Source organism: Molothrus aeneus, chromosome 13, assembly GCF_037042795.1.
Source record: "Molothrus aeneus isolate 106 chromosome 13, BPBGC_Maene_1.0, whole genome shotgun sequence".
In the NCBI taxonomy this organism is placed as follows: Eukaryota; Metazoa; Chordata; class Aves; order Passeriformes; family Icteridae; genus Molothrus; species Molothrus aeneus.
The window spans coordinates 7,719,822-7,739,744 of NC_089658.1; the positions used below are offsets into that span (position 1 = coordinate 7,719,822).

The 19,923-nt window shown below is 36.0% G+C and overlaps 1 protein-coding gene across 1 annotated transcript in view; it reads right to left on the reverse strand.

Moving 5' to 3' along the window:
- Positions 1-4,815: 4,815 nt before the first annotated feature.
- UNC13C (unc-13 homolog C) overlaps positions 4,816-19,923 on the reverse strand; it is a 121,906-nt gene continuing 106,798 nt past the window's right edge. Inside the window, exons 27-32 of the mRNA XM_066558584.1 lie at positions 19,691-19,747; positions 18,566-18,646; positions 14,884-15,031; positions 8,126-8,218; positions 7,234-7,393; positions 4,816-6,346 (exon numbers count right to left, since the gene is read on the reverse strand). Coding sequence (XP_066414681.1) covers positions 6,061-6,346; positions 7,234-7,393; positions 8,126-8,218; positions 14,884-15,031; positions 18,566-18,646; positions 19,691-19,747 — 825 coding nt within the window. The 3' untranslated portion in view covers positions 4,816-6,060. The remainder of the gene's footprint in view (positions 6,347-7,233; positions 7,394-8,125; positions 8,219-14,883; positions 15,032-18,565; positions 18,647-19,690; positions 19,748-19,923) is intronic.

Consider the following 19,923-nt stretch of genomic DNA (forward strand, 5'->3'; position numbering starts at 1 on the left):
TTTTTCTGCTGTGAAATTTCTCCCTGATCAGAGATGAAATTCTCTGTAGTAAGGGAAGATGTGCTGTTTTTATAGGGACTGTTGAACATCACAGAGCATATTTGTAGGAGTTAAGTTCACTGCTGCTACTGACTCCAGCTCACTTCAGTAGTTCCTGCAATGCTTTGTCTCTACTGAGCAGGGGAGAACGAAGGGCTTGACCTAATTTCAGGGTGGACACTGTGCTGAGGAAGCTCAATCTGGCACAGGAGTTCCTCTGCAAATTACACAGGAAAAGCAGATAGTGTTTTAAGGGCATATTGATTTATTTTTGTCTCCTGGGCACAAATTCACATGTTGATACATTGATGCATCATTAGATCCAAATTGCTGTTGTTTCTTAAGCTCCTCAAGAGAATATTCCACCTCATTGATGTTGTTGTGTCTTGGATATTTATTATTCAGGGAAATAATATCTGCAGGCTCTGTAGCTTGAACTTGTTTATGGTGGCTTCTGGGCTGGGAATACATTTATCTTCTTGTAACAGAGGGTAGTGACATGCAGAGCACACTTATTCAGACTCCACTTGGTACAAAAAAAGGGGGAAGACCCTCTCAGGTGTCAAATTCTGTCTTGTACCTCTACTGAAATTAAAACCAACAGAAGTAACTCTTGAGCCAGAGTAGAACATGACAAAAATTCAGATAAATCTACCTTTCTGTGTCATATTGGTATCACAGAGCCTTTTCTGGTTCTGCCAGGAGTAAAGGAGTAGGATGCAGTCTGAATCCACACTCCCTGTCAGCCCTTTTCCACATCCATTCCTCTTTTTGTTTCCTCTCCATCTTTTCCTCTGAGTGTATACCCATACAGTCCAGCCATTCTGGGTATCCAATTTGCTTGTGAAGTGTTTTTTATGTCTGACTGCTGTGTAATGCCCAGAAACACTGGGTGGTTTCTATGGACAAAGCCCTGCCACTTGTTGTAATTTCAAGTCCATCTAGCAGGCATCATACAGGGGCTGTTATCTAGAGGAGGGGAATGGATTCACTCTGCTGTAGTTTTCCATTAGTGTTCTACTGTAAATTGCATATTTTCACAATTCCTTTTCAGTTTTTGTTTCTGCTAGTCAGTAATTGACATTTGTTTTCTCACTGCCATGACCTCAGGCCGGGAGGCTTAACTCACATTGCAGTCAGTGCTGTCACTGGCAAGAGAAATTCTCTTGCTTAAATGGGTAAACATGAGTGAACAAAATGTGTAGGCCCTCTTAGACCTGAATGGAAGGCAAGTTAGAGCTGCCTCAGTAATGGTTAGCAGCTCTTGTGTATCTTGGGCAAGTAATGATGGAGATCTCTGAGTTTTGCCTCAGTCTGGTCTGTTACAGCTCCACTTGTGCTTACCCCAGGGTTTATTTTTTCCTTGGTGTATTTGGTCAGACAACAGTGTGTGTCCAGTTTACAGAGCAGAGCTGGGAACAGCTCAGGAAGCTGTTCTGTGGCCTGAACTGCTCTCTGGTTTGTCCTCTTTTCCTGGAACTCCTACTACTGCTCAAAAAACCCCCTAGAGAAATGGGTGTTAACTTAGGTGAGAGCCTGAGGCAATGCAGGTTGGAGCCTGGGACTGCAGCGTGTAGAAATAACAGAAAAATATTAAAGAGCAGACTTCACTTCCTTGGATTAACTTTTCTGATTATCTTGTATTTATTTTGTTGAAAATTCATCTATGATGTTTTAATGGCTTTCACTACAAAGTGTACAGTATGCCCACTTGTTATTTCATATTCTGCAGTGAATAATTCATTGTGCTAAATTGATAGTGAAGGCTTTCAGCTGTAATTGCTGGAGTCTTTGAAATATGAAACTGAATTCTTACAATGAAATGGTCATAGGCTGAGTCACTTAGGAAGTTTGTTTAGGTAAGCTGTCAGCTACAGACTCTGTTTGAAAAGATACTTTTGTTCACTTGGTTGCCTATTGGCTTTATCTTCAAATTAGCTTTTATAGATTGATCATTTAGAAATGCATTTATACTCTGTAGTGTGTGTATGTATTCATTCAGCATAGAACACCCAGGAGAAACAGATATTTTCCAGACACAAACTGTAGTTTTTCTTTCTCTCAGCCAATACTTGCAGTGACACATTTTTAGAATATCCCAGATCTGCTTATTAGTCTCAGTCTTGTGTTTGTATCAGGTCTTGATTATAATTTCTTTAAAAAATTTAGAATTTATCTCCTGAAGATTTATTTCTATGAATTTTTCATAATACAAGTCAATCACACAAATCTGGTGCCAAAATGCAAAATAATATGAGAATACCATCAAAATAAGCTTGTGTAAACAGCTGAATGCTTTCCAACACTTGCCCAGCTGTATTTTACAAATAACATTGAATCCATTTATGTTGATTTTATGTCTGCTAGCTGAATTTAATTTAATACAATGACTTAGTATTCTCCTCATATTTGTTCAGGTCTTTAGATTTCAAGGGTTTGTGAGAAATGTGTATTTAATTCAGACTAATACAGTAATGGTAAATTATTATTCTGTTTACAGTATTTATCTACAAATTTGATTTCTACAGTCACTAGCATGAGAATATAAATGAAAACTGGTAAAACAAATGGAAGAAAAACAATGGAAATGATTGGTCTATTATTCTTTTCTGTAAGCTTCTCAAGTAAATCACTAGAGTCATGTCTACCTAAGCCGAATGGTGGCGTTTGCACATGCCAGGAATTCTTTATGAAAGAATCCTGTTTCTTTTAGGATACAGACAAATGATTTAAAAAAAAGTTTCATATTTTGCTGCTGGGACTGGTTGAGCCTCCTGATGATAGCCCAACACCCATGAACTGATCAATTTGATGCAAATTTAAGTCTCCAGAAGACATAAAAGGTATGAAGAACTATGCATATCCAGTTCCATCTTGCAGATTTTTCCTTTGGTATTTTAGCAGTTTCCTGAGTTCAGTGTCCATAGGCAAAGGAAAGGCCAGTTCCAGCACTGTGTTCTTAATTCAGGTGTCATCTCAATTGGCATTAGGAGAAAAACCTATTTTAAGTAAGGTGTTTGAGATTCAGAATTGCTGCTAGTTTTAGTTTCTTATATTATTTTAATTAATACATTACCTCTTTGCTTATTTTGTCAGATATTAGCTTAAAATTGCTTTAAGGAAAATTTAATTCCGTTTCTATATTTGGCTCTTACATTTTCATCCTAGCAAACAAAATAAAAAGGGAAAAATATTTCTCAGTCTTTATTGAACAGTTTTATGTAAAACTGTCAGTTGACTTGAAGAGCTGTCATATGACAGACTTCACTGAATGTATCTTTTCAGGTGCACATCAAATGGTTTCCATGTAGTAGCTGTTCCTTGGAGAATGGAAAATTTGTTCTCAAATTAATCATGCTGTTCTCTGCTGTCTTTTTTTCTCCTTTATTTCCCTAAGAGCATATATGTATATTTGCCATCTTAACTAACCAATGCAAATGGAATTCCATGTAGGATTTTGGTTGCATCACTGTTGCTGAGAAGTGAAGCTGCAGGAACAGCTGACAGTTTGCTTAGGTTAGCTCAGCTGAACTAAGAAAATTCTCATGAGTTGATTTCTTTTTTAAATGGGATATTTACTTTCTGAAAAGAGATTATAACAGCTTTTAAAACAGCACTGAAAACTCTGCCATGTCAATCATTTTGACTTCATTAAATGTGTGAGGTCCAACTGCTTGTGCTACACTATTTAATTTACCTGTATTTTGATTCATAACAAGGTTTAAGGCAGTCCTGTGCTGTAGAGTTAAGGCTTTTTCATCTTATCTTCCACATGACAACTTTTGATCTATAAATATTTCTCTGTCAGAAACAGTGAAACACTGAAGAATACTGTGTAAAGCTGTGGATTATAAGGGATGGTTTTACCAGCTTGCCTGATTGCTTCTGCTCTGTGCAGCTGAGGGAGACCACTACAAGCAGTAATTGCCTGCCTTGACTGATTTCATAGTTATTCCTTTATCCCCAGTCTTGGGGATAAACAGTTAAGTGGTGGTGATTACATTATGCACTAAAATGTGTGCCATTTTACAGTAGAATAAACAACCACAGAAAAATATGATGAAAGTGCTCCAGGTAAAAAAAACAGAAGCTGTTTACTCCAGCTTTTCTGGTTTAATTCACAGGGCCACAAATTACATATTCTGGAATTCTTTCTGCATTTTGTCCACAATAGTGTTCTGTACCAGGAGCAACTTCATCTCTTGATTATTTTCCTTTTGTATTTGAAACTGAGTCTGATGATGTTTTCTTACATCAAATCTTGTTAACTGTAAACAGAATCTGAGCCTACTGTTGAAACTTAGGGCTATACCTGGCAGAAACACAATTTGGAATCCATGATCTTAGGGGAGTGTTCTTAACTCTCTAAAGACTGTGCATAACTTCTCTAAATGTCTAAATATACTTATGACAAATCTAATTTTTAGTATTCAAGGAAGAAGTTTGAGGATATTTAAACACGTTAAAATCTCATCTAAACATCTAACCAATATCTCCTGGAAAGAATCTGGTTTATGTGCGTGGAGTCCTGTGTTAGGTTGTTAGAAGACTGACATCAGCATACAAACTATGTGTCCTCCCTTCCCTTAGCTACTTTTCCCCTAAGCAAAGCTGAAAACTCCAACCTGTGTAATGAGAAACACTTGTGAGCAAAACCAATGACAAATGTGTGGCATTCCACAACATTTTTATGTGTATGTATATGTATAGCTACCTAATTAATTATATTTTTTAGGACACTGATATATCAAATTTTACACATATAAAACAGCCAGATTCCAGACAGTGCAAATCATACTTTAATATATTATAAAGCTATATAGTAAGCCCACTCCATGGGCTTCACATGCACATAAAACCAAGAGTTACATAAATAATATCAAATGACAAAACTGGAAAGCAGTTTCTGCATACTTTATTTTACAATTATTTTCCTCACTAAATATATTTACAGGACACAGAGTTTGCTTTAGTGCAATACATAGTAATGTTGCATAAGTACAAACTGTTGAACTTTTCTAAAAAAAATTAAAGAATAAAGCACTTAACTGATGTTACAGCTAAGTATGTAAAGCAACGTTAAGAACTCTGAGTGAAAATGCTAACAGAATCTTTTCTTCTCATAAACAGTTTCTAGAAACAAACCACAAACCGGCATTACATATTCCAAACTACTACCCCTTGTACAGTACCATATCATTTAAAAAATCACTTTTTAAAAGCACATATACTGTACTGTACAGCAACCTGTTTCTACAGATACTGACTTACTCTTTTAATACAAATATGATATTACCGTGGCAGTTTTGAAGAACAAAGTTATCGCAAGATATCAAACATCAGTAACAAACTCTGATAAGCACAGCTTCTTGAGAACCTGCTTTAACAGCATTTCTTCACAGTGATATTTATGAAAGGTTGGAAAAAGAGATTAGCATAAAATATTTCCATCCTTTTCAGTTTTTATGCAAAAATCATTACTTTATATTGGTAATTATAAAATTACAAACACTTTCTATAAGTAACTGCATCTGTAGTAATGATAGAAAAAGTCATTAGTAAGACACCTAAAATGAGGCTTGCATAACATGAGAGTTTGAAGAAAACTAGGTACACCTCATTTTTAAAAGAAGAGTAAGGGATGTAACTTAATTTAGAATAAGCAACACAGTTTAACCGTGATAAACTATTATTAATTAAAAAAGCTACTTACTTATTAATAAATGGTAAAAAATAATCAAATTGTGATGAGGTGAAATCATCATTTAAAAAGATATGATGAAACATTTACTCTTAATCTTAGTTTTGGCACTTCATTGGAACAATTACTTTACCAAAGACCAAAATATGTATAAAAGATATACAGCTCCTTGACATACCTTGCAAATATAGTACATAAGTACTGGCAAACACTGAAAACATAGTTAAACATTCCCACAGATTTGCACATGCATGCACTAGTCAGACAACAGCGTTGTATTTATGTTCTTGGCGGTGACAATCTTGCATTACTTGGGTATCTTAGGCCGTTTCTTCAGCAGATCTCGTTTCTGTTTTAAGTCTTACAAATTCTTTAGCAACTTCATCATTGTTCCTCTGAGAGAGTATTCTAAGGATAGTCAGGCCGGTCTCATCCACGGAGATGCTCCTGAGCAGGGGGTACCAGGCGGCGCAGCCGGCCCTGTCGGCGATGGCCTGCAGCTGGATGACGGTCATGCCGATAACGCGGTCCTCCCGTGCAAAGCAGTAATCCTTCACTGACAGGTGCACCTCGTAGGCTCCTGGCTTATCTTCGTTACCCAGCAGGCTGGGAGGATTAACAATAGGAATTTAGAACAAAGATTTCAGTTTAATTTCCCCCAAGGAATTAATTTGCTCTAGAAATCTTGGGCAAATTAAAGTGAGAGTGAGTGGTAGTTTAAGTTTTGTGGTTCCATTTTGTTACAACAGGTTATCTAGTTTTAAACTTTCTACACAGGTAATCCTTCAGATGGATTGGTGATGGAGCCTCTGTTCTCAGCAGCCTGAACAGAAACAGAATTCCCTCAACAGCTGGAACAGACAGTTACCTTTCCCTGGAAAGGACAAAAAATGTTCAGCTGGTTCCCCAGCTGTCAGCACCATTACTTTAAATCAGCTTCAAAATATACAGAAAATCCCTGGTAGCAGGCATCAAAAGGAGCTTTGTGGTGAGACACAATGAACTCATTTCAGTCAGGGTTGGAGGGTAAGAGGAGGAAAATAAATTGGTCTCAGGAAAGGGCAGAGAAGTACTAAATTTAAAACTCTAGGTTAGGTGGAAGCTTCTTACTGATTTAAAGATTAAATGAAACAATACTATTAACACATGCACAACCCAATACACATTTTGATATCTCTACAGGAATTATCTAGAAATAATAACTAATACTTCTGTCCAAACAAATACCTAGGCCAATAGATTCCTAGGGATAGAAATAGTTATTCCTTTGTAGGGAAATTAATTGTACATTTTAACCAGGTTTTGTAGGACTGAAAGCTTGGTGTCTGCCATTCATTTTCATATACAACAAAGATACAAATTAGTAAATAATTTTGAAATGGTGTCTATATATCTATGTTAGGATGGCTTTTCTTGTTATTAATGGTTTAAAGGCAAAAGTATTTTAGGGAAATTTTCAAAAAATATGCAACTCCTAGAGATGAAAGACTTACAATTGGAAAGTTTCATTGTACTTTGGTGACCAGGTGTTGCTCTTTGTCTTGGTTCCATGTTTTCTTTTCTTGTCACTTAATTTAGGACCCAGTATGCAAACTTCCACGAATGGCCGGAACATAGCTGTTGTTTGCCAGTTTAGGTTATTAATTGCTACAACTATAAAGAGTTTTAAAAAAATGACGTTAAATACAATTCCACTGGAAGTGTTCCAATTAATTACCCTGTATGACTTGGTATAGCCAGTGAAAGGTGACCTGAGAGCTTTCCTATGGAATATGAATACCTGGTAAGCCTAGGAGATGCTTTGCCCCTTCCCTGCCAAGTGAAGATGTCTGACTACTTTTAGGTTCAGAAGTATCAAATGTTAATGTGTATTTTATAAATCCTTTACATTTGCAGCTTCTTTTTACCTGCTACCTTCACTGCAATTAAAAAAATCATCTTATACTAATTTGAATGATCCTGTGTTTCTGAAATTCAGGTTGTGCAGAATAAAGGCATTTTATCAAAAATGCGGCTTCTTAAGACTTGGTGTAGTCATTCACCACTCAGCTTTGCTGTAGTTCTTATAAGATGAATTATGTACAAGCAATTGAGAAGTATAATTTGGCACATTTTAATTTATAAGTCTATAATTTAGTATAATAACTTTAAATTATCTAGACAGAGAAGCATAGACAGTACTTGCCTGCATAATCTGAGTTTCTGCTGATGTTGAGCAAGGAAGAAGTGCACTCCTAATCACCTGAAGTGTACTCAGAGTTTCTCGAGTACTGTAATACCTGTCATTTTTTATTTTAGTACTGGTATGTTTGACTTAGGATGTAGGGCTTGGAGGTTTGGTCTTTGTTGTTGCTTTCTTTTTAAAGTTGCCTGTTTGAAACTTACCTTTCACAGTGACTTTATGCTCACCAGTTCCAGGATGGGTAGAGACATCCACCTGTACAGATATCTCACCCACTGAATTATTAGCAGTTTGACCTGAAACAAGAATTACTGGTTAGCACACCTGGCTTCTCAATGCATCCAGAGAAATAGACACCCAAAGGTGAGTGGTATTTTCCTTTAGAAACACTTCAAAATTTCTGATGTGTTTCACATTTCAGTGAGAATCAGTTACAGATTCATAAATGATTTTGCCACAAAAAACTGGATAATTGCAAATATCTGTGGAAAGTGCCTCAGTGAAAAAAATCTTGTCCATCTGGAGCTTTCCATTCTGGTTGTCATTAGATGTGTTTGCATCTTGAAATGCCAAAGTTGGTGGGTTTGTCAAGCTTTTCATGTACCCTTCCAAAAATCTTACTGCTAAATGTATGTTTGGAAAGTTACGTCCATATCTCTATTGATGAATCCTTTGCTGAAGGTTTTGTCTCAACAAATTACTGAAGTTCTGCACTGACACAGACAGAGGGGCTTAAAGAATTTGTAAAAAAGGTAGGAACCAAATGGACCAGAAAAGCTAAATAGTAAGAATAATAAAATGGCTTTATTTAGAATCACAGACTGAAGTATTATCTGACTATAGTAAAATTTGCTTTTAGTTGGGAAGAGAAAGGAAATTCTCATTTGGTGAAGGTCATAAAGTTAAAGCTGGTTTTCTTTTCTCTTGCAAACACAGTGTCATTAGGCCATATATCATGGAGTAGCATGTTTTTAATGGAGTTACATTTAACCCTGGGTGCTAACTTGTGTGAAAAAGCCTTCCCTTATATTTATGTGGATCAGCTGGATTAAATGCAGACAATGCCTGTAATTCAGAAAGCAGCTTGCCCAGGATAGGAATCCAATACTATATATGTTTGTATATATAGAGCATTCTCATTGCTTTTGTGATAGTGAAAAGTAAATGAAAGAGAGCAGGGGCTGGAGGTCCTAGAGCATTAATCTGTCTCATCCTTTCATATTGTGAAATTCCACCTTTTCAATGTTCCATAATGCATGGAATTCAACCTCAGCACAGGTACTTCTTGTGGTGATGAACCTCATTATGAATGATGCTGTTGATTACATCTGTAGCCTTCCTTCAGCTGTGAAGTTTGAGTTGAGCATACTGTAACTCTGTTCCAATTATAAAGCTTTCAATGCCAAGCCAGACAGGAGAAGTGAACCAGGAACCTAAATCTTAGGGACACTGCATGAGTAGCATAAACTGAGAGAGAGAATGAGAAGTTCTTGAACCCTCTCCCAATAACAATTAATAATAATTTACTCCTGATTGCAGTGGAGGATGAATTAAGCTGATCTTGAATATCGCTGAAATGATCAGCTGGTGTAAATTATGTGTTTTAGCCTCTAGCTTAAAAAAAAACCCAAATCAAAACCCCAGGAAAGTTTTAAAAGAGGACAATTATCATTTTTATTTGATAGCCTTAAGAGCAGCCTGTGGATGGTGGTAGTAGCAGAGTGTGCAGTGTTAACCTCTAATAATGTCAGGTAGGATTTCATCAGGACAAGAATCTACAAATATGTAAGATTAGACTTGTTCTCTTTCTTCACCTTTTTTATTAACTTATGCAAAATATATTCTTGCAGAGGTCTCCTAATAAGTGTCTCTTTCCTTCTCCTGGTAGCCCATAATTGACAACAGTGCTCCAAGCAGCACTGCAAATATATGAATAGTCTTGTATGTACAGTACTGCTGCTTGATATGGTTATAAAGAAATCTGTGCAAAACATCACCCAGTTTTATACTAAAAGCAGCTGACATTGAAATGACCCTACATCCAGTATTGCTGAGAAAACCTCCTTTGCAGAACATCCCAGTGAGCATAGACAATTCCTAGTGGAGTCTAGAACATAAAGTTGGTTTCTTTCAGTAATCATCCCATCCATCTTTCTCTTTCTGACCTGCTGAACAAACTACAGATACAATTCCAGGACATTTAGTATTTGCTTACAGCATCTCTTGCTGACATTCAAGAGCTAGGGTACTTAATTTTGAAGCCTCTGATCTGTCTAGTTCTGCTGTTTTGTTTTCTTTTCTTGCTACCACTTCTTGAACAGTCACAGCAGGAATTAGTGATTCTGACTGCACTATAGAAAGGTCCATTTATCCTACTACATTTAATAAGCCAATTTAGCTGACAATAAATCTCTTCATGCACTGCAGAGGATGATTGCACTTTTCTTCCTTTAGTACTGTAATAAAACTCATTTGAAGGCTAACAAACTTATAAATGATTCTGCCTCATGTTTGAAAACTTTATGGATGTTTAATTATTACTGCTTGCTCTCTAATATCTGCTTTACATTTTATTTGTTGGTATATTTATATTATTCAAAATACAGCGTCCTCTTACTGGTGGGTGTTCAAGTGATCACCTGCATTTAAAGTGCAGTCATTCTTTTGCAGCAAATAAATGGTAAAGAATAAAAATATCTCCTCTGGAGATCTCCTCAAAGATGCTTGCTCCTCAGGGACTAGAAAGGCCTAGAGGTCAGGCTTTTATCCCTCCTTATTTAGCACCTGGAATGATATCCTATAACTGATGGATACCTGTAGTTTGTGTTTATTTCTTGAAGACCTAGAGGAAACTGATACACAACTTTTTTCTAATTTAGGTGCTTTACTATTTCATTTAAGGAACGACCAGAAATTTTCAAATGTGAAAGCCTCTTAAGTGAATATTTTTGTAAAGACCTTTTGCTTTACCACTGGTCTGGTTTTAACTATATGTACTTTAAAAATAATTATTTTTCTGCCACTATTCTGGGTCCATTTGCTTTGCTATCAGCATATGCTGGAGTACTTTTATTAGATGTAATTCAGCAAGTTTCTTCTTTCTTTGTTCTTATCTTTCCTGTTGGTTGCTTGCAATAGTGTGCTGATTTCTGCAGCTTGTAATACAGTTGGGTTTTTTTTTTTTTTTGCATGAAATAAGGTTGTGTAACACATGGTTCTGACCTCAATTTGAAACTACAGTGGATGAAGCAGGGATTATTTCTTGAGTTAAATTCAGTCTGAAGTATGGGTTATGAGAGAACTGGAAATGCTCTGTAGGACTTAAATTTCCTGTTAGAATACAGGTATAGCTTTCAAAATATGACAGTTAATAATATAACGGTTTTGACAAGCAAAAGAAGAAAAGGTCTTTCTTTTTCACTTAGAAGAGCTGCTAAACAATTTAAGCAATTTTTATTTTCTGTAGTATGATGTCATCTATCTGCTTGTTTAAACTATAGTTACTATCAGATTATTGTTTTAATGCAATTCCATTTATTTATGAAATATTGAGGTTATGCTTTTCTTTGTACAATTACAAGTTGCAATGGAACACAGAACTGAATTTTGGCTTGGCAATTGAAAATAATTTGTTTTCATTTTTGAATGTGTAATATCCCTCCCTGTGTTGGTGACTTCACAAGAAAAGGATGGAGATACTTTTAGAGATAAGCATATTTACCTAATGAAAGTGAGTATTATATTTTCTTGTTTTCAGGTATGTCTTCCCTTTTCAGCTTTCAATTCTCTGGCATAAGAATGAAGAAATCTGAATCAGACCAGCTGAAGCAAAGCCTTTTCTGCCGCCTTATAAAAACATAGGTAGGGTTTGCAGTATGAGCTCTGTGTTGTGAGATGAGTATTGATTTTTCTTCTTAAGTGATACAAACTACTTTAAGTCAAGATAAAAAATATAGTGCAGAATCCTGCCATTATGTATTTATTATTCTATAACAACATTTGTGAACTGGAGCTGCTGTAAATTTGTAAGAAAAAATATTTCCCTATGTCCAATAAATAACCATTTTACATGCAAGAGTGGTGTTTACTTTGGAGAAATTAGTGGCAATAAATGAGAGCTAATTCAGGAAACTCTATTTGAGACTGTCTTTTTATGTAGTTTGCTAAAATTAAAATAATATTTGTTCAAATGTTATTAGTGTTAATGCTAAACAAGTGTAAATAGTCACAGCACTGGCTATAGTTTATGAAATTACTGAAGATTCAAGGCATTTGCTAAACTAAACCATAGCCATTTAATTTTGATATGCTTTAAGTAGTTTAAAAGGGGAAGGTACAACTTAAAAAGGTGACTCCTTCTCTCCTTTTTTCAGGAGTGACTTAAGAGAAGTTTCACCAGTACTGGTCTCAGCACAGACTAAGGGTAAGTCAAGTGTACCATGGAGTGGGGAAGTTCATGCAATAGGCCAGCAGAAGTATAGTGAGAGTTTATCCTTTGGCTTTTAGAGTTCTGTCTTGATTGGGAAAATGTGGTTGAATTTAGCTGAAGTTAAAATTATCTTGTCCTGCTTGACCTGAAACAAGAGCTCTTGTCAATGTACAAAATATATGGTCTTTCAGAAGTCTTGGAGTGTTCCTTGAAATTCTGGGCTGGCAGAATTCACAGCCTGTCTTCAGCTGTGAATCAACCATGGGGTTTCAGCCCTACAGCAGTGAACCCCCAAGTTCCTGCAACTGAGCAGGGTTTTGCAGGTCAGGCTTGTAAAAGCTGTGCTGCTGTTTTACAACTGATTCATGCTTGGCTCAAGTGCACAAAGAATGGTTTGGTTACAGAAGATTTTGAAAGCAACCCATATAATAATCTGAACGTATGCAAGAATGTTATCCTGTAGCTGAATTTAGAGGAAAAACCCCACCTTTTTACAGCATGAACTAATGTTTACTATTATTATTATTATTAATGTACAAATAAAGTGACAATTAAGTCCAGAGTAAATAAAATCAATCTGAGATCTGGACCTTGGGTCTGATGGTGCACTGATGGCATACTATTCTCATCTGGCTGTGTTTTATGTGCTCTTTGCTAAGGTATCAGTGACCACCTAGTGTGTTAAATACTGGTCACTCAGGCTTTGGAATGCAGTTCTCCTCACTAAACTGCCTTCAGGTTTCTCAAAATCCTTTAGGTCAGTATCCATGTCCTTTTTAGAGACTCCAGCAGTGACCTGCTCCATGGAATGGTTCCTGGCAGAGGCAGCACTCGGGTATGATTGAATAAGAAAACTGATCCAGATGAATGTGCTTACAACAGGCACTGCAGAATCAGCTGACTCCTTTCTGGGTAATATTAAATGTGAAGTTCGGATAGGTGGAACTAAATTTCATTACTAGTTTATAAATCATTCTATGTGTTATTATAAGAAGTTTTCCAATCAAACAATACTGATAATTTATTTGCAAAAGAAAATGCTGCTCTGCATGTTTAACATTTGTGGGTTGGGAATAAAACAGGACAAGTGCTCTTAACTCCCCCCTTCTCATGCCAATCAGACAAATTTTTGCTCTTCAGTTTCTTAGAGTAGCTGCAGCTTAGTCATGGTGAGTGAGAAACTATCTTAACCTGGGGGTAAAAGTAAACCTGGCTGTTGTCTGATTCTTGTAGTCATTACAGGAAAAACAAGCATCCAATTCTATCTACAGTCATAGTTATTATACAATAGATACTTTCTTTACATTTCCAAAATTCTTCTTTCCGTTGCTTTGAGCTTAAAATTATATCCAACTGTCTATTGATTATGGATTGGCAATGTGGAAAAGATAGGCCAAATATCTAATTATATTCCACAGAAGATTTCTCATTTGCAAACAGAGTAATTTTAACTAAAAGCTAATAATGCAGTTATAGCTGTGAGGCTGGAAATCATAATAGATGATGATTTAGTTATTTTAAATGAGGCATTAAACGATAATGAAAAGTTTTAGTCACTTTTCCTTAAGTTTCATTCCCAGAGGCTACATTTCTAACAATACTGGTGTGCAAATATAGGCATAGTAATGTGTGCACAGAAATGAGCACAGACCTCAGGCTGAAATCATGATGAAAATAAGAAAATGCAATTTTGTCACTCAGGATTTATAAAAGATCACTTATGGCTACAACTTAACTATTTTTTTCCTCCTGAAGCTACAATGAAGGTATGTGTTAATTTTCTGCTTGGATCCATATTGCTAATTTTTTCTTTTTGAGAGGGGGGAAAAAAGGACTCTACTGCCTTACATGTAAGAGCTTTATAGCTATTTTTCAATTTTTAATATATGAGTTACTAAGAGAGAGCTCAGTTTTAATATGGAAATAGCTTAGGAAATCATTCCTCAGAAATAATCCTGGGACAAGCTGCAAAACTCATGTTTCATGCTTTTTATACTGTGACTAACATACTGTACTTCAGAATAAAAGCAATTTATTTCCAGCTTTACTGTCCAATTAAAACTTTCTGATTCTTATGAGCTGGAGCAGGGTAATTCATTATATCAGTACATTGTATTCTTTCCCAAAGACATGAAGTGGCAGGCAGGTCAGTTTTTACAAACGCTCATTACATTCAGAAGAAATCTAGTAAAGATTACTATGATGCAAAATTCTGCAGTTTTCAGAATGAAGAAAACATTCAGCTTGGAATATGATGTGTGCAGTGCTCCTACAAATAACCCTGGTGCTCAGTGTGCCCCCAGAGCTCAGGGATTGTTCTCCCTGTGCAGTCACAAGCCCCCAAAGGAACTGCCCTCAGGTAAGCTCCAACAACAGCATTAGAGAAGGGATAACATCAATAACATCACTTGGGCAAATTTGTGTCAATAAACTCTAAAATACCACAGGGGGTAGGGAATGTAATCTGCAATCAACAATTTAGAACATTTAAAATATAATAGGATGCATTTGTGTCCCTTGCAGATGACTTACTCTGAGAAGTTTGTGTGGCTATAAACTTCTTTATCAGGGCATCAGTAGTCTGTGTGTAAAGGCTGAGAGCGTATTTGAGGGACTGCAGGTCTGGGCTCTTCTCCAGGAAATTCTTTTTCAGCCCACTTCCTCCAGCATGGAAGTATTGCTGAAATGAAAACCAAATATGGTTGTTCACAGGGGAAAAAAAAGACCTCAGTTACAGACATACAACTTTAAGTAAAATGAATGTTTGGAAGTAGCAACAGGCATTTCTACTTTTATTATAGCATTTGAGATAACTGTCATAATCTCTAGTACAAAGCTTCTTTCCAAGGGTAAAAAAATTAAGCATAAAGGGAAGAAATATACAAAATTTTGATTTTGGTCTTGATAATCTGAAGTATTAATTTGCCAAAACTGGAAAATATTTGAAGCATTCTTTTACCTTGCGGAAAGTGGAATGAGTTTTTTTAATTCTTTATCTAAAAACCCAAAACATCACAAACCCCTCTCAAATGAAGGCATGGTTTACAAGCCAGTGCTTGTAAAATATAAAGGATATATTACTTTTTAGGGAAAAGGGCAATTTGTAAAACATTTCAGAGAGAATAGTCCAGAGTGTGAAGTTTTAGAGTAGCAGTGTGAGAAGAGGACTTCTGGTTCTATGGGCACAGCTAGATTTGGAATAACAAATATGCTTATGACTTTGATGCCATGCTGACTATGTGAACTATATATATATAAAAACTACATATACAAATGTATTATATCGTTTTCAATCCCAAAGCTGAGTTCAGAAAAATTAGGGGACAGATTCTTCCCTTTTTCCTCCCACAAGGATGAATTTTTCCTCAAGTTTTGTACAGGACAATGTTTGATGAATTAATTCATGTTAGCCACAATGAAAAGATAAATGTGCTACATACCTTCATTTTGTTCAAACACCTTGCAAAGCATTTTGCAACCTCCATTACAGTTCTAGGTCTCAAGATCAATAAAGCTCCCATTAATGGCTAATTAGTAAAAATAAACAGTGTTTTGCAGGAACAGAATGACTACTTGATGAGATGCAATATTGGTCCACTCTGTACAGGGAATCTTGGGGAATGTAAGCAGAATTTACTCTCCCTGCCTTTTTGCAGTGTTGCCAAAGGAATGAATGCAATATCTACATTTCAGTTCACATATACACATCTCCACTAGGTGCTGTATCCCAGCTTATCTGGACAGCTGGGATACAGACCTAGAGTCCACATATGCCCTTTACATTTAGTGCACACATTTCATCTTCCAGTTCTCAAGATTCTGCAGGAGATGAAACATAAATGTTTCATAACAGTTATTATTTACATTTATGTATTGCTACCTACTGACTGCTGAAGGGGAAAAAAATATCTGTGGAGCAAAACAGGGGATTTGAAGTCATCAGGCTGCAATGTTTTATATTTTTTAATACGATGTGGACAGTTAGTCTCAGTTTAAAAGGTTCTGAATAAATCTTTCTTTCCAAGCAAATTATTTCATACAATATGTTACAAAAAAACCTCTCATCTTAATTGCTCAAGAGTTTTGTCATGATTTCACTAAGAATCATATTCAATTTATAAGCGAGTGTTAAAATCTGTTAATATTTCTTGCTATTGTGACAATTACTGTGATTTTTTGAAGCTGTTTCTCCCAGTAAAATATTATCTGCAGCAGCAGCTACACATGGCTGAAAGCTCCATGAAAGCTTATAGTCATATAAAGAAATAGACACCTGACCCTTGTTTTCCTGAGTTTTTAACTATTTTTTTTTGTTTTTCCCATAAATGGTAAATTTTGTAAGCAAAGCAGCAATGTTGAACCTATCATTACTGTATAGAACTGAATATAGAAAGATAATGAGTAAACAGGGTTTTACAGATTCAGATGGATCAGTTGTTGCCCCGTTCCTTAGAGATGGAAAACTTAAAATAATTCCCCTGCTACTCTTGCTCCTTTCTGTAGGTTTATAGGTGGCACAAGAGATTCCAGTCACACTGGCAAATGAAAGGGGCAGGTGTCAAGTGCTGGAGCCATTGCAGTCTCAGCCCAAAGCTGCCAAATGCCACAAAAGCCCCTTTGGTGCTGCTTTCTCGCTGTAGAGGGTCTCTGGGTGTACAGAGAACTGGGACAGTATCATCAATGGACATTGTCTCTGGGCTGACATAATGAGGTAGCAGAGAACTCAGTCTGAGATAACTGAGGCCAGAAAGCCACTTCTCCTAACTGTAAATTGCAAATTAAGCTGAAAAGTATTAAATAGTTATATAAATTGCTATGGTTCTTTTTACATAATACAAAGATTGATGATATGCTATGTATATTCAAGATTAAAAAAATATTACTTTAATTTATATTTGTCAAAGGATTAATAACACCATCCACTATTAAATTACGATTGATTCTCAGTGAATTAAATGAAAGGAAAAATAAAAAAGACTGTAAGTGGAGATACTCCTCCCTGCAAAACCCTTCCTTACCATAATCAGCTACCCAGTTTCTGAACACACACCACATGCCATTTTCACCATTCTCCTATTCTTAACTGGACAGCCATGATTTTTGCTTGTAAATAAGCTGTATTTACTAAGCATTACCAAAAAAAATCTGTATTTTGATCATTAAACGTATCAACTACATTCCTAAATAAACTTAGCGGTCTTTTTTTCTTGAGTTAACTCATAAGGTTTGCCTTTTTAACATTCTACCAGTATAAACCCAATTTCTACATGATCAGGGTTATTTGTTAAGTATTTTGGAAATGATTTTGCCATAGCAGCTTGTAAATACAGCAGGCATTTATAATGCACACAGTCATTGCCTTACAATTTGAAAAGGGTTTCTCAGGAAGCTTTCTTTAGCTCACTTAATGAATGCTATGAATTAACTCTTATAACTTAGCACACAAATATAAGGATGCTGAATTAAGAAAGAGATTCTCCCTATTCAATCTTTTCCCTCCAAAAGTAGACCTTTTTAGCAAAATGGTCAACACCTATCTCTCCATCTGTAAGAGTTTAAGCACTGGAAATTTAGGCAAGGTTAGACTTCACATTTTCCCCAGCTTTTATGTGTTTGGAAAATGATTAGATTCACATTACTTCATGCAGCTTACTTTGGGAGCATACTTCAATTTGTTCCATTTTTCAATTTGTTCAATTTGCTTCCAAAACATTACTAATTCCCAATTATTTTTATTTCTGCAAGAAATGTCAAATTACATTTGTAATTAACTGTCTCCACTACAAATACAAAAAATGGCAATTGGGAGCTCTCTCTGTTACTTTTTGCTTGCCTTAGAGACTGTTTTACTGCAAAGCACTTGATCATAAGTATTTCCTCTTATTTATATCTTCAATTTTATACTTCAATAGCTGCCTTCTTACCTTCCTGATGTGCTGTCCCTTCCCAGCAGACAAGAACATATGCTGTTATTCTAGAAACTGATTGCTTTAAAGTTATTTACACCAACTTACGATCCAGGTCAATGTGAAAAAGACTGATAAGCAAATGAAATAATACATTAATTAATAATATAATAAATATTCCTAATGATTTCTTTTGACTTCAGAAACCAACTCCATGAAGACTGTATGAAAGTCTCCAGTCTTTTATCTAAAAACCAATCAGTGATTGTTGGGCATTGCAGCAGAGTAGGAAAGACGTGAAGCTGTACCTTGATGGTAACGAGGGCCACGTCCATTATTGCACACTGCCTCAGGCTCAGGCTTTTGGCTTCCTCGCGGATCACGTGGTCCTGCACGCGAGACAAGAGTGCACTTGGTTTTAGAGAGACAATATTGTGAGTATCTGTTCTTTGCAAAACAAACAAACATCCACCAAATGCCCCCCAAGGACTATGATTAACAGGGATTAATTCAGAATCCTTTCACAACAAATTATAACCTAGAGCAATTGGGTTGTTTCCTGAAATCATAGACTGTAGAGAACCAGATTCACTGGTTAATACTGAGCATTACTTCTTTTACTAGGATGCATTATTTCTCTGTTTTGAGGGATGGGGAAAAGGTTAAAATTTAACTTAAAAAATTATATTAGATGATATAGAAGTAATTAATACTAAACCTGACTGTTTAACAGATGTTTGTTAATGCCCTATGTTTAAAAAAAGAGGGCTTCCTATGAGAACATGTTAGACATAGAGTGACTACATTCTTGTTAAATCTTTGTCTAAATAAGCAGTCAGTGATTTCCTTAGGTAATATTTTAACTCGTCTAGCACACTGAACAATCATTCATAGAGGCTCCAAATACCACATTTCTGCACAAATCTGAAATCCTAATTGCAGAATTGACTGGCAAACAACTGACATCACTATCAAACATCTCTGCTGTCCATCAAGTGGACTCCAGCCCTGAGGTGCTGAAGACTTTACTGCAGACGTACATACTATGTTTCAATGTACATAAATAGTCCACAGAAAGAAAATTGCTGGTATTCTCACCTTAAGGGCTTTTCCAGAAGCAAAGTTTTGTGGGTTTTCTTTGGGTTTTTTTTTTTATGTGTAATGCTTGTAAGGCCTCGTTGTGCCATATGGGAATGATGGCTTCTTGACCCATGTAGTGATCACTTACCATAAAAGCATAGAGTCTTCTATTCATAATTTGGTTTTGATGAAACTGTGAAATAATTATTTACCTCTGAGTAGTTACTGTCATATTCAATCTTATTATACTACTTAAGAACAAGAAGGAGCATGAGGTTTGGCCTCACAGTCATTAATATTTCCTCCTTTTTTTGTTAGTGCAAGCCAGTCACAGCTTCATCTGGCTCCATTACCTTGAGTTTTGACAGTTGTCCAAGATCTTTGGCTGCACTGAATATCATCTGGGGCCCCTGTAATCACATTGAAAATTAAGGAAACAGGCTCACGACAGCATGTTTGCTTTTTATGTCAACACAATCTTATTTTCTGCTAGGACACTGGCCAAAGTCATCATTTTGCAAAGCTAAATAAAAGTTTCAGTTGCACAGGAGACACATTTTCATTCAGTTCATAAGGCCAAGTGCTT